This window comes from Geotrypetes seraphini, chromosome 2 (assembly GCF_902459505.1).
Source record: "Geotrypetes seraphini chromosome 2, aGeoSer1.1, whole genome shotgun sequence".
Taxonomy (NCBI): domain Eukaryota; kingdom Metazoa; phylum Chordata; class Amphibia; order Gymnophiona; family Dermophiidae; genus Geotrypetes; species Geotrypetes seraphini.
Window position 1 is genome coordinate 326,788,471 of NC_047085.1, and position 14,592 is coordinate 326,803,062.

Here is a 14,592-nt window from a genome sequence, read left to right on the forward strand (position 1 = left end):
TACATATAAACAAAGAGTCTGTACATTCAGTCATCAATCCATGCTCACGAACCACTTGCAGAAGGATATCAATCACATCTTTCAGCTCCTCCTCCTTCACCAGTGTAGTATAGCTCACTCTTCCGTTTTTCCTTCTGCAAGTGAACCAAGGAGAGGTGTTCTGAACTGCTTTATTAATATTTTTATTATTTTCTTTCCAAATCGCACAGCCTGGTATTACCTTCAGGTGCTGGGCTTCAGTGGTGGCAGCACTGGAGGGCAGTTCCCTGGGAGAGGGTGCATATGCGCCCTATCCAGGGTGATCTGATCTCTAGGTGGTCCCCACAGAAGCATTTCGTACAGTGGCAGCTTCCTTTGACAGGGAGTGTGGGGAATAGCTTGCATTGATGGCTTCAAGGGCTTACCCCTGTGAATCTCCTCATGGGTGACCCTAACGACCAATTCCAGAGGAAGTGATCTATAAATTTCCTGGAACTCTGAGTCATTTGCCTAGGGCTGAGGGCGTTGGAACAGTACCTGGAAAGAAAGGCAGTCCAAGTGTTCTCTAACAATACCATTGCGGTAGCTTATGTGAATAGACAGGGGAGGCACCAGAAATGCTCCCTTATGTCTGGAGGCTCAGATGTTGTTTCATTGGGCGGAAGCCCATCTTCAGGCACTCAGCAACCCATGTAGCGGGATTGGAAAACATACAGGAGTGGTCCCTGTTCCAAAGAGCAATCAGCCTCATTGTGCAACGTTGGGGAAGGCCAAAGATGGACCTGATAGGATCAGCCAAGAATGCAAAAGTGAAATGTTTTTACAGCTGAAGAGGCGAACTGGGAAGCACATGGTTGGACACTGTTGAACCCTGGCTTGAAGAGAGGCTTCTATATGTATTTCCCCTGTAATCCATGGTGGGCCAGATCAACTTCAGAATCGCATATCAACAGGTACTTGTGATCTTGGTAGCCGCCGGCTCTGGTATGCGGATCTTCTACATCTCCAATGAGATAGATACCTCAAGCTTTCAATGCATGCAGATCTTCTAAGTCAGGGTCCAATTCCCATGGAGAACCCAGATCACTTTGGTCTTACAGCATGGCTATTGAGCAGATGGCCTGGACCCTCAATGGCTATTCTGAAGTAGCTATTGCTACTATCTGAGTAAAGAAGCAGTCAAGGTTTGCAACCTACACGAAAGTCTGGAATGCTTTCCAGCTCTGGTGCATCAAATATCAGGTTGAGCCTTTTATGGCACCGATTTCTGTGATCCTGGCATTCCTTCAAGCTGGATTAGACAAGAGCCTAGCAGTGGCATTTCTCAAGGTCCAGGTGGCAGGCCTCTCATGCTTCCGGGCTTGAGGAGGAAAAGGTCTCTAGCATTTCATCATGATGTGACCTGGTTCTTGAAGGAATGCTCAGAATGCAACCTCCTGTACACCAACCATTTCTGTCCTGGAATCTTAATATCATTCTGAAAGGCCTGTCTAAGCCTTCATACAAGCCTCTCCATGAGGTGTCTCTTCTGTATATCACGATGAAGACGGTATTCATGATGAAGACTGATATCAGAATTTGCAGGCTCTTTCTTGCAGAGCGCCCTTCCTAAGGATCTTGGAGGCTAGGATTTCTCTGCGCACAGTACCTTATTTCCTACCAAAGTTTGTGTCAGCTTTTCATGTCAAGCAAGAGATTTGTTTAACTGCTTTTTCTCCTATGGGTTTGAACAAGCAAGATGAGATATTGCAGAGGCTACTTGTGAGAAGAGTTCTACTTCACTGCCTGGAAAGGACAAATGAGTCCTGCCTTTCCGACTATCTTTTTGTGCTAACTAGTCAGTTCAGACTAGGCAGACCAGCTTCTGAGACTTCTATTGCCAGATGGATTTGCAAGGCAATTTTGTCAGTGTACATTGGCTGTGGCCTATTTCTGTCAAAGCTCATTTGCTCAGAAGTGTGGCATCTTCATGGGCGGAGTCCTGGGCAATTGCTCTCGAAGAGATCTTGGTCTGCTCTCCATACCTTTACAAAGTTCTACAGAGTGGACGTGGCAGCTCGAGAGGACACCGCTTTTGGGTCCTCAGTCTTGCGGGCAGGCTCATCTGTCCCTCCCTAGACATTTAGCACTGCTTTGGTACATCACTTAATGTATGGACTCTTGTGTATATGTAACAGAATGAAAGATTAGGTTCTTACCTGCATAATCTTATTTCTGTTAATATACACAGGAGTCCATACTGCTCGCCCTGTGCATTCTGCAGTTCACCTGCTTTCTGCCTCAGATACCTCTGTAGTCTGGAACTGGAGTAGTTCTGTCAGTTGAATGAACCTGTATGATTAACTTACTAATAAAGTACTGATTTATTGAGCTTTGGAGGCCTTATGTGTCTGTGCTAGTTGCACATTGCAGGTTGGTTCATTCATACATCTATGTTGCAAATTTATGCAATAGTATGTCATTCTAGACAAGCGGGTTATCTCCCCATTCCAGCGAGCCATCTGTAGAAGGAATCCACTCCAGATTTTTTTCTGTGGCCCTCCAACTTCACTGAGCTGTACTGCCACCTGTGGTTTTTCCCTTCTGAGCGCAAGCTGGAAGGAATATTTTTGTTCTGCTCACTTTTTTTTTTTTTTTTTAATTCGGTGTTTTTGATTTTCATTCAATGTTTTATCCCAGGACAAGCAGGCATATCTTCTCACTGATGGGTGACGTCACCACGGAGCCCTCGGTACGGACCACTCTAAGAACTTAGAAAGTTCTTGATGCCTGCATCGCGCATGCATGAGTGCCTTCCCGCCCGATGGAGGCACACGGTCCGTCAGTTATTTCGTTTCCGCGGAGCTAGTCAGTTGCTCTTTTTTGACTTGCGTCTTTTTCACTGCGTTCTCGCTCGCACGGTACTTCTTTTTTCTTAGGATTTAATCCTTATTTCTTTTTCTTTTATTTAAAGTAAAAAAAAAAAAATAAAAAATATACTTTTTCACTTGTATGCACGCGGCCCGGCGGGGCCTCTTTTCAGCCTTGAGCCTCGACTTTTGACTTGGCTGAGGCTGTTTTCTCTTTGATGTCACGACCATCTACAGGGTTTAAGAAGTGCGGACGGTGTAATCATCCGATTTCCTTCACGGACCCCCATCGCTGGTGCCTTCAGTGCCTCGGGCTGGACCATAAGGCTGAATTCTGTTCTCGTTGTTCTTCTCTTCAGAAAAGGACACTTTGAAACTGACAGATCCAGCAGCAATTATTATTCAGGCCCGCTATGGAAGGAGACTTGGCATTGGTACCGGTGTCGGAGTCTACACCGAAGTCGACTTCGCACCATTCGACATCGCAGGATTCTCCCTTGGTGTCTGTGAGTAAGCCGGCTAAGAAGCCTTCTTCCCTGTCAGATCCTTTAGGTCATTACTGCAGTGAGTCAAGTCCTGCCGACCTCGAGGCGTGTTAAAAAAACGCTCGGCTCCGATAGAGGCGAGTGCCTCGTCATTGGCCTCCTCATCTCCGGAGCGCAGAGCGGCACCTAAGGTACCGAGGAAAAAGCAAGCGGTACCGGTGCAGTCTCTCAAGGACACAATTGCTGAGGTGGTTAAAGAGCAATTGTGAGAGCAGTTACGAGAGCAATTACAACTATTGCTCCCGATCATGGCGACACCGGCTCCTCCGGTGTCGGCTCGGTTTGAGCACATGGTCTCGGCATCGACTTTGGTGGTATCGAGACAATAAAATGATGACCAAAAACATAAAGAATTAATGGAAAAGGTCATCTATATAATAGACACAGGGAAAACCCGAATAGGAAACAAGGAAAAAAAAGTAAAATAAGGAAAGTGAAGAGGACCACAGGTGAAATTTATACTGAGAAAATTCTTGTACTCCACCGGGACGTGGTGGTGCACAGAAAGCAAAGGGGAAGCCACTGGTATAATCCTTAAACACTGAAAATGGATGGCCGATATGAGTGATGAGTAAAAACTCATAGTAGGGTAAACCTTTCTCCAAAACTGCATGCGATTCCATTAGAGCAACAATAGACATGAATGGGGACAATGTAAGGCTCACACGAACAAATACAACCACGCAGACATGTGCTAAAAAACTTGGTAAAAACCAGAGACTTACTTTGAAGTGAAGCCGAAGAATAATCCAATAGAAAAACCTGCTGGCAAATGAGGGAGCCATCGAAAGTCAGCATTCCGAAAAACCCTCCCGTGTTGCTGACATGTTCCAATTGGAAATCGAGAGAGGGCCAGGTATAATGACAAAAGCCTACGTAGCGATTCAGCCTCCAGGGCTACTCTCAGCAGATTACCCTTCAAGGTACAGATGCTTTTTGGCAAAAGCTTGGATGGCCAGCATGGCGGATTGCCTTATCGATTGGTATGCCCCTCAGAATCTCCTCATGGGTGACTGACGCCAGCCTGAGCAGCTGGAAATCCCACTGCTGTGGTTGCCCTCTTCTGGGCAAATGGACTCCCATCCGAGAGCAAGTGGTCTATAAATCTGCTGTAATTGAGAACCATTTGTTTGGTATTGAAGGAGTTACATCCTTCCTGACAGGGAAGGCAGTCAGGGTGTGTGGGATCCAGAGGAGTAGTCAATTTCCCAGCGAGTGTTCGCTCCTGGGGAAGACTGGAAATGGATCTCATAGCCTCAGCCAAGTGCATGAAGGCAGCCTGCTTCTACAGTCGAAGAGCTGAGCCGAGAAGTGCAGGACTGGATGTCCTCATTCTGCCCTGGCCCACCAAGCTCCTACTCTGTGTTTCCACCATGTGCCATGATAGACTGTATCTTCTGCAAAATAGTGAGCCTCCAGGAGCTGGTGATTCTGGTAGCTCTGGACTGGCCTCATTGATCTTGGCATGCTGATCTGATACATCTCCGAAGAGGTAAATCTTTCAGGCTGCCAGTTTATCCAAAGTTACTCTGTCGGGGTCCATTTCCTATTGAGAATTCATATCGCTTTGGTCTTACAGCATGGCTCTTGAGTTGTATGACTCTTAACTTGTCAGGGTTATTCGGAGGTAGTCATCTTGACCTTCCTGAGAGCAAGGAAGCCTGCGACATTTGTGGCTTGTGCGAAGATCTGGAAGGGTGCAGGTGGAGCCTGATAGGACTTCCAACTTGGTGAATTTAGCATTCCTAGAGGCTGGATTAGAAAAAGGCCTAGCGGTCTCATCTCTCAAGGTACAGGTAACTGGTCTCTTTTGAGTTCAGAGAGGTATGCAATCTCACCCAGATGTCACTCGGTTTCTCCATGGCGTCAATTATTTCTTAATGTTGTTCTGAAGGGGGTCTCTTAGGCTCTGGATGAGCCCCTGCTGTATGCATCCCACTTGGACCTTATTGTCAAGACTGTTTTTGGTTGCCATTGCCTTTGCGAGAAGGATCTTAGAAATGCAAGTTCTCTCCTGTACAGAACCGTTCCTCCGGCTTACGGAGTCTGGTGTTTCTTTGCAGATGCTACTTTTTCTGTCGAAGGTGGTTTCTGCCTTCCAAGTCAGACAAAAGATTCATTTTACTCACTTTTCAACCCACCAGTTTGGTGAAGCAGGACAAGATTTGTGGAGGCTGGATGTGTACAAAGTCCTGCTCCACTACCTGAAGAGGACAGGGTTGACGGTCAGTCTAGAAGAGGTATGCAGGCAGATTGATAGGCTTAAAAACGATAAATTCCCGGGACCGGACAGTATCCATCTGAGGGTAATCAAGGAAATGAAAAGGTTATAGTTGAACTGCTCCAACTAATAGCCAATCTGTCGATCAAATCAGGAAGGATCCCAGAAGACTGGAAAGTGGCGAATGTTACGTCGATCTTCAAGAAAGGTTTGAGGGGAGATCGTGAAACTACAGACCGGTGAGTCTGACTTCGGTACCGGGAAAGATGGTAGAGGCGCTGATAAAGGACCGCATCATTGATCAACTTGATGGACATAGTCTGATGAGGACCAGCCAGCATGGCTTCAGCAAAGGAAGATCTTGCTTGACGAACTTACTGCACTTCTTTGAGGGAGTAAACAGGCAGATAGACAAGGGTGACTCGGTCGACATTGTATATCTGGATTTTCAGAAGGTGTTCAACAAGGTCCTGCATGAACGACTTTCGAAAAATTGCGAGCCATGGAATCGAGGGTGAAATACTCATGTGGATTAAAAACTGGTTGGCAGATAGGAAACAGAGTGGGGGGTAAATGGACAATACTCGGGCTGGAAAAGTGTTACGAGTGCTTGGGCATGTGCTCTTCAACATATTTATAAACGACCTGGAAATTGCGATGAGCGAGGTGATTAAATTTGCAGATAATACGAAGTTATTCAGAGTAGTGAAGACACAGAAGGATTGTGAAGACCTACAATGTGACATAAACACGCTTGAGAAATGGACCACAACATGTCAAATGAGGTTTAAGGTGGATAAATGTAAGGTGATTCATGTTGGTAACAAAAATCTTATACACAAATAACAGGATGTCTGGTGCAGTACTTGGAGAGACCCCCCCCCCCAGGAAAGAGTCTTAGGAGTATTGTAGATAAATCAATGAAACTGCCCACGCAATGCGCAGCGGCAGCAAAGAAGGCAAACAGAATGCTAGGAATGATTAAGAAAATCATGCCACTGTACCAGGCCATGGTACACCCCCACCTGGAATACTGCGTCCAGCACTGGTCGCCGTACATGAAGAAGGACATAGTACTACTCGAAAGGGTCCAGAGAAGAGCGACTAAAATCGTTAAGGGGCTGGAGGAGTTGCCATACAGTGAGAGATTAGAGAAACTGGGCCTTTTCTCCCTTGAAAAGAGGAGACTGAGAGGGGATATGATCAAAACATTCAAGATAATGAAGGGAATAGACTTAGTAGATAAAGACAGGTTGTGTACCCTCTCCAAGGTAGGGAGAACGAAAGGACATTCTCTAAAGTTAAAAGGGGATAGATTCTGTACAAACGTAAGGAAGTTCTTCTTCACCCAGAGAGTGGTACATACCTGGAATGCTCTTCCGGAGGCTGTTATAGGAGAAACCCCTTTTAGGGATTCAAGACAAAGTTAGACAAGTTCCTGCTGAACCAGAACGTACACAGGTAAGGCTAGACTCAATTAGGGCACTGGTATTTGACCTAAGAGCCGCCGCGGGAGCAGACTGCTGGGCATGATGGACCACTGGTCTGACCCAGCAGCGGCAATTTTTATGTTCTTATGTTAATGATTCCCGTCTCTTTGACAACCTTTTTGTGCTGACCAGTCGTATCAAGACGAGGCAAGCTGGATTCCAGACATCATGTGCTAGATGGATTCATATGGCAATTTCTTCTTCCTACATTGCTTGTGGGAAACATCCCCCTATTTCAATCACAGCACATTTGACTAGAGGCATGGCTGCTTCCTGGGTGGATTTGGGATTTTGAAGGGTTATCCTGGGTGCACTTGGGTTGGTTCCTAGCTACTTAAGAGGTTAATTTGTTGTTCATTCTTAATTGATGTTAATCATTGTTCTTTTGTCATAAGTTACAGAGCAGAGCATAATCTGGTTTGTTGCTAGGGAAGTTCCCTGTGCCCCTCCTCTTTTCTTCTGTTTCAATGGAGTTTGATTGTTTTGGTACTAACTGAAGGAGAAGGAGTTCTCCACTGCTGAAGAGGAGGGTTTGGAATATTTTAGTGGCACACTTCTTCAAAGTTCATGATTATGGGGAAGCAATAGCTACATTACAGAGTCCCTTTTCTTATAAAAGAAAGAAGACTAATGAGGTAAGAACCTTATCTTCCAATCTGATATTTGTGATGAAGCAAGGTTTTATTCATTTGGCATTATATATGGTGTTCTCAGAATTGGCTTATTGTCAAAAATGTGAAGCCTGAATATTATAAAGATCTTGCAGTTTAAAGAAGGATGACTACTTTCAGATACTGAATTTTTTTCTCCTCTTGTAAGGTGGCAAACATTCCTTGAGCTGCACGCTGATTTTGACAGAGGGAGATTCTGCCAAATCCCTAGCTGTGTCTGGTTTAGGTGTCATTGGACGGGACCGATATGGTGTATTTCCTCTTAGGGGAAAAATTCTTAATGTACGGGAAGCTTCCCACAAACAGGTAAGGAAAAATGCTAGGTTTGTGGAACTTTCTGCTAAAATGATAGAAGTAAGATTTATGGTACAAAGATAATTTGAGATTTTCAGATATTTGGGCATTCTCTAAGTTGCTCTGCATTGGATTTTTCAGATTATGGAAAATGCAGAAATCAACAGCATCATCAAAATAGTTGGTCTACAGTACAAGAAGAGCTATGATGATCAAGAGTCTCTCAAGTCCTTGCGATATGGCAAAATCATGATCATGACTGATCAAGTAAGTTTGAGACAGAAAACTATATCAAATATATTGTATGTCAGTATTTGTGAGGCCAATTCATTTGAGAGAGAACAGGAACTAGAGTTGAATAGTTTTTTGTGCTGGTTAGCAATTTAAAAATATTTGTAATTCATTCCTGGGAGTCTGCTCGGTCGCTTGAATAAAAATGAATTGAACACAAATGAGTATAAATTGAGGGAAGTTAACATATATGCTTATGTATAAGTCAGCTTTATTTATCAGTCACATATTAACTGCCACCACTAGCTTTCATTCCTATCTGATGATTCGCATATAGGGCACATGTCAGCATCTGCCCTTGCTCTCTATATCTCATCCCTCCTTTGCCAGGGTTCAGCATCTAATCTGTGGTCTCTCCCGGACCTGAAACAGCAGCATATTCTCTCCTCTCCCTTCCCCATGTGGCTGCTTTTTTTCATATCTCTTCCCAGAACTTCAATGCTGCTTTGCACTGGCATGGGGCATTCTTGTACAGGTCCCTGCTGAAGTATGCTGCCATATCCCACCCTCTGCCTGATGGAAAATTTCACAGGACTGTTAATGCATTTCTTGCCAGGCAGAGGGTGTAATGTGGCAGCACGCTTTGGCATGGGCTTGTACAGGAAGGCCTCTTGCTGCTACAGAAATAGCATTAGGGCTCTGGGAAGAAAGATGGAGGAAAGCAGCCAATTCCTGAACCTTCGCCCTGGGGATGCATGCTTTGACTTGGGGTCCTCTCTGCCCTCCTCCCAGAGTTCAATGTCTACCTTATCCCTCCTCCTCCTCCTCCTTAGGACTGGAAGGGGTTCCTTGAGTGCCTTCCAAATGTGAAATGGAGCAGCCAATCCAAAGTAATCGAGAAACCTTGAAGGTAGAGCCTTTTGGGGTCTGAGTCCATTTATCTCTACACGTTTGCAGGGGGAGCTTCGTATTTAAGTGTTGGGAAGCTATTTGCTGGGTACTGTGGGGGCTGTAACATTCCTAATAGTGGCCGCTTCAGAAAAAGTATGCCGCTGTGCTGCATGTTTGGTGTTGTACTTGGTGTCCACCTTTGCCAAGTTTGTGGTGAATTAATGCTGCCAGAGGCTGTGGCACAGGAAATGTCTGCCAGCTCCCTGAACTATAGTCAGGCAGTAGCAGAGATGCAGCAGAAAGATGCCCTGAGTGACTCTAAGGAGCCGATTCGTGTGGGAACCACCACCATTTCTGGAACTCTCTCTTCAATGCAAGCATAGTCAGATGAGCTTTCTGTGCTCTTTAGGCATTATTCCAGGGCACCTACCTCTCCCTTTTCTTCAGAGTTTGTACTGCTTTTCCATCAGGACTTAACTATACCTGTGTCTTTAGAGCCATCGCGTACACAAGAGTCAGAGGGGTCCTCATGGGATAAATGGCAGTGTCTGTCAGATGGGCAGACCAAGGAAGACACTGACTTGGTGTGTTCTGTGGAATCCCATAGAAACATAGAAAAAAGCGGCAGAAAAGGGCTATAGCCCACCAAGTCTGCCCATTCCAAGTATCCCCCCCCCTGAATTTACTCCCTTAAAGATCCCACAAGAGTATCCCATTTTTTCTTAAAATCTGTCACGCTGCTGGCCTTTATCACCTGGAGTGGGAGTCTGTTCCAATGATCTACCACTCTTTCGGTGAAGAAGTACTTCCTGGAGTCGCCATGAAACTTCCCTCCCCTGATTTTCAATGGATGCTCTCTGGTGGTCGAGGGTCCCATGAGGCAGAAGATATCATCTTCTGACTCGATGCGTCCCGTGATGTATTTATACGTTTCAATCATATCTCCCCGTTCTCTTCTTTCCTCGAGTGAGTACAGTCGCAATTTCTTTAGTCTTTCTTCATACATGAGATCCTTGAGCCCCTTGACCATCCTGGTGGCCGTTCGCTGAACCGACTCGATCCTCAGCACGTCCTTTCGGTAGTGTGGTCTCCAAAACTGAACACAGTACTCCAAGTGTGGCCTCACCATGGCTCTGTACAACAGCATCATAACTTCAGGCCTCCTGCTGACAAAACTTCTGCAGATACACCCCAACATTTGTCTTGCCCTGGAGGAAGCCTTCTCCACTTGATTGGCAACTTTCATGTCCTTGCTAATGATCACTCCTAGATCGCGTCCCTCCGTGGTCCTAACCAAGGTCTCACCATTTAGTACATAAGTTCTATGCGGGTTTCTCTTGCCCAAGTGCATTATCTTGCATTTTTTAGCATTGAAGGCTAGCTGCCAAGTATTTGACCATTGTTCCAGCAGCATTAGGTCGTGTGTCATATTATCAGGTAATAAGCATCTGCCTACTATGTTGCAAAGTTTGGCGTCGTCGGCGAACAGTGATACCCTTCCTCTAAGTCCTTGCATCATATCTCTTATGAATAAGTTGAATAGAATCGGGCCCAGGACCGATCCCTGTGGCACTCCACTGATCACATCCGACGCTTCGGATGGGGTACCGTTCACCACTACCTTCTGAAGTCTGCCGCTCAGCCAATCCTCAATCCATGTAGTTAGAATGTCTCCTAATCCTATCGATTTTAGCTTGTTCAGTAATCTTCGATGAGGGACGCTATCAAATGCTTTGCTGAAGTCCAAATATACCACGTCCAGTGACTCTCCGGCGTCCAGTTGTCTAGTAACCCAGTCAAAAAAGCTAATCAGATTAGATTGGCATGATCTACCTTGGGTGAACCCGTGTTGGTGTGGATCACGTAGTTTTTCTTCGTCTAGGATTGTGTCAATATGCTGTTTGATCAGTGTTTCTATGAGTTTACACACTATAGACATGAGACTCACTGGTCTGTAGTTTGCTGTCTCTGTCCTGCAGCCCTTTTTGTGGAGTGGGATTACATTGGTGGTTTTCCAGTCCAAGGGGACCCTTCCTGTGCTTAGGGAAAGATTGAAAAGAACAGATAATGGTTCTGCCAGGACTTTTCTTAACTCCCTGAGCATTCTGGGGTGTAGGTTATCCGGTCCCATGGCTTTGTTTACTTTGAGTCTGGATAGTTCGTTGTAGACACTACTGGGCGTAAATTCGAAATCTTGAAATGGGTCTTTCTGGTTATCTCCCGTCTGAAGCTGAAGACCAGCTCCCGGTGCTTCGCGGATGAATACTGAACAGAAGTATTGGTTTAGTAATTCTGCCTTCTCGGAGTCTGATTCTGCAAATTTACCGTCCGATTGCTTTAAGCGTACTATCCCATCTTTGTTTCTTTTCCTGTCACTGATATAGCTGAAGAAAGATTTATCCCCTTTCTTAATTTTCCGTGCTAGCTCTTCCTCCATTCGGAGTTTGGCCTCTCTGACTGCTGTTTTGACAGCTTTGGATCTGTCTAGATAGTCCTCTTTTGCCCCCTCTCTGCCTAAATGTTTGTAGGCGATAAATGCGTCTTTTTTCTGTTTAACTAGTTCTGAAATTTCTTTACTGAACCATTGGGGTCTTTTGTTTCTCTTACGTTTACTTACTGTCTTTATGTATCGGTCTGTTGCTTCATGTAGTATGGACTTCAGAGACGACCACATATCCTCCACGTTGTCAGTTTGTGCTTGTTTATGTAGTTCCTGATGGACGAAATCTCCCATTCGGTTGAAGTCTGTGCCTCTAAAGTTGAGAACCCTTGTTGCTGTGTTTGTTTTTGGGAATCCTTTTTTGAGGTTGAGCCATACCATATTATGGTCGCTGGAGGCCAGTGTGTCTCCTACTGAGACTTCAGTGACACTATCTCCATTGGTGAGGACTAGGTCTAGTAACGCCTGGTCCCTGGTGGGTTCCAATACCAATTGCTTGAGACGTGCACCCTTTATGGAGTTTAATATTCTTTTGCTGCTACCCGTAGTCGCGGAGAGTGTGTTCCAATCTGCATCTGGCATGTTGAAGTCTCCTAGTATTACTGAGTCCCCGCGCAGTGTGATATTCTCTATGTCCTCGATTAATTCCATGTCTTTGTCCTCCTGTTGCCTGGGAGGTCTATATATCACACAAAGGTATAGGCATTTTTCATTCCCTCTGGCCAGATTCACCCAGAGGGATTCCCCAGTGTATCTAACATCTGTGATTCTGGTGGTTTTGATGCTTTCCTTAGTGTATAGCGCTACTCCTCCTCCCAATTTACCCACTCGGTTGCAACGAAGTAGGTTGTACCCTGGTATAACCATATCCCACCTATGCGATTCCGTGAACCAGGTTTCGGATATTGCTATCACGTCAAGATCGGCGTTTGTTATCCCTTGAGGAAGTTTTTAATAAGGAGGACATTTGAGAGGATTACCTTGAGGCTGGAAGTATGGAGCTTCTGCTAGCCAAGGACTCTTCAATGATCTGTATTTTCTGGAGACAGGAGCTTCCTTCCTTGATCTTTCCCAGGTTGTGCAAGTTTTCTGTCTGGTGATGCCTCCTGTGCCTATTAAAAAAGGATATATTTTTGAAAGTTATTAGGAAGCTAGCCAAGATCTCCTTCTTTAAATGAGAACTTTAAAGAAATGGTTGAGACGGAGTGAAGATCTCTTGATGCAGCTCTAAGAATTGACAGGGCCATGGTCTGCCTTTTACTGGCTACCCTTGATGGACCTTGTGAAGGTTGTATTGATTACAGTGGTCACTTAAAAAAATGGCAGTTCTAGTAGAAGGAGCCACCATGAAAACCTCCCAGAATTTACACATATAAGCTCTTTTGAAGAGGTACTTTGAGGTTTCAGCCCTTGCTTTACAAGTGGCCATCTGTAGAGTTTATGTAGCTTGAACCTGTTTTCTCTGAGCCAAGTGGCTTTTGGATGCTCCAGGAAGAAGGCTCCTAGCAAGTTTCAGAAGATTTGGAATTAGGCATGGCCTTTTTGATAAACATTTTGTATTTGTTGTGTGCTTCAACTAAGAATCTAGCTTTATTGTTTTAAATCTGTTTATTGAAGATTTTGCAAAAAATGCAAAAGATGTTACAAATGGACATAAGGCAAAGAATACAAAGATTAATACAAGCCACATGATATCCCTTCCCTCCCAAACCACTAACTCTTCCATTCCCCCCTCCCATCCCAATTACAATAACTATCCATTTATCTGATATCCAGTATAACAGGGCTATAAGAAATCATGGGTTAAGCAATTAACTTCGAGCCAAGTGTGTTAAGGTCAACCAAAAAGGTTAATTGATTTTTATTGCTACCAGGCACTTTATTTTTCCCTTGTAGCAGTTTTTGCAATGAGCACTTTTAAAAAACTTAAATGCTCATTGTGCTCCAGGTGCGCAGTTGATGTGGCCAGTGTGTGCATGAAGTGCACCGGCCTCTATGAAGGGGAATCCTCATCAGCTTTGGATGCTGGCAAGCAGGGTTCCCTTTTGCACGTGCACCGCTCATCGGCAGCACGGATTTCCCCAACTGCTGACAGTCAGGGAAATAAGGTTTCCCTTACTGCTGATAGGGCTGGGGACTCCCTTACCGCTGTTGTGGCATGCCTGCTTTAATGGCTGGGTCTGTTTAGACCTATTTGCCACTGCAGGCCTCAGGAGTTTTTTCAGCAGGCTTTTCACCGGTTTTGGCAGGAAGCGCCGCCATCTTCTCTGCAGCCTCAGGAGACCTTCTCCATGTTTTAGAGAGACAGGAACAGGTTTCTGCTGGATCTCCTGCTTTGGCAGTGAGTCCTGCTTTTCCGCCAGGAGGGCTTACCCCAGATTTTGTTTTGCCCATGCACAAAGCATACTTGTAGGCGGCTGGGGGTCCTGTTTCTTCCATGGGGTGGTCTCTTTTTTTTTTGGGGGGGGGGGAGCTTTTGCCTTTCATGTCTACCCCTGTTCAGCCTCCCTCAGCGTTTGCTCCGGCGTTTGCTTCGTTCAAGCGGCCACAAGTCTCGTGAGACAAGGATTTTTTGTTTGGAGATGCGTTTTCTCCTGATGAGAACTTGGACCACTTGTTGGACCTCCAAGATCCTCTCGGAGGAGCGGATGATGCTGACTTGTGTTTGTTGGAGACACTGGTTGGCGAGGATGTGTCGGTAGTGCACATTTTTTACCAGGAAGAGCTTCAGGAGCTTATTCTTCAGGTTTCATTGGTTTTTTGCTTTTTTTTTTTTTTATTAAATCTTTATTCATTTTTTGTGTTACAACAAGTGTTACAAATAAACTCAATAGAAACTTAAATACACACTTGACTAACTCATATATTAATATCAAGTTTAACATTAATATAATAATCCCCTGTCCCACCCTCCTTCCCAACCAATAATACATAAATCAATTTTATTGTACATTCTTTAAATATTAATTTAGTATGTAAAA

At 45.0% G+C, this 14,592-nt stretch overlaps 1 protein-coding gene across 1 annotated transcript in view; it reads left to right on the top strand.

Moving 5' to 3' along the window:
- The window catches only part of TOP2B (DNA topoisomerase II beta), a 639,919-nt gene that overhangs the window by 212,502 nt on the left and 412,825 nt on the right, over positions 1-14,592 (top strand). The window contains 2 exon segments of the mRNA XM_033930173.1: positions 7,904-8,061; positions 8,191-8,316. Of these exon segments, the coding sequence (XP_033786064.1) occupies positions 7,904-8,061; positions 8,191-8,316 (284 nt within the window).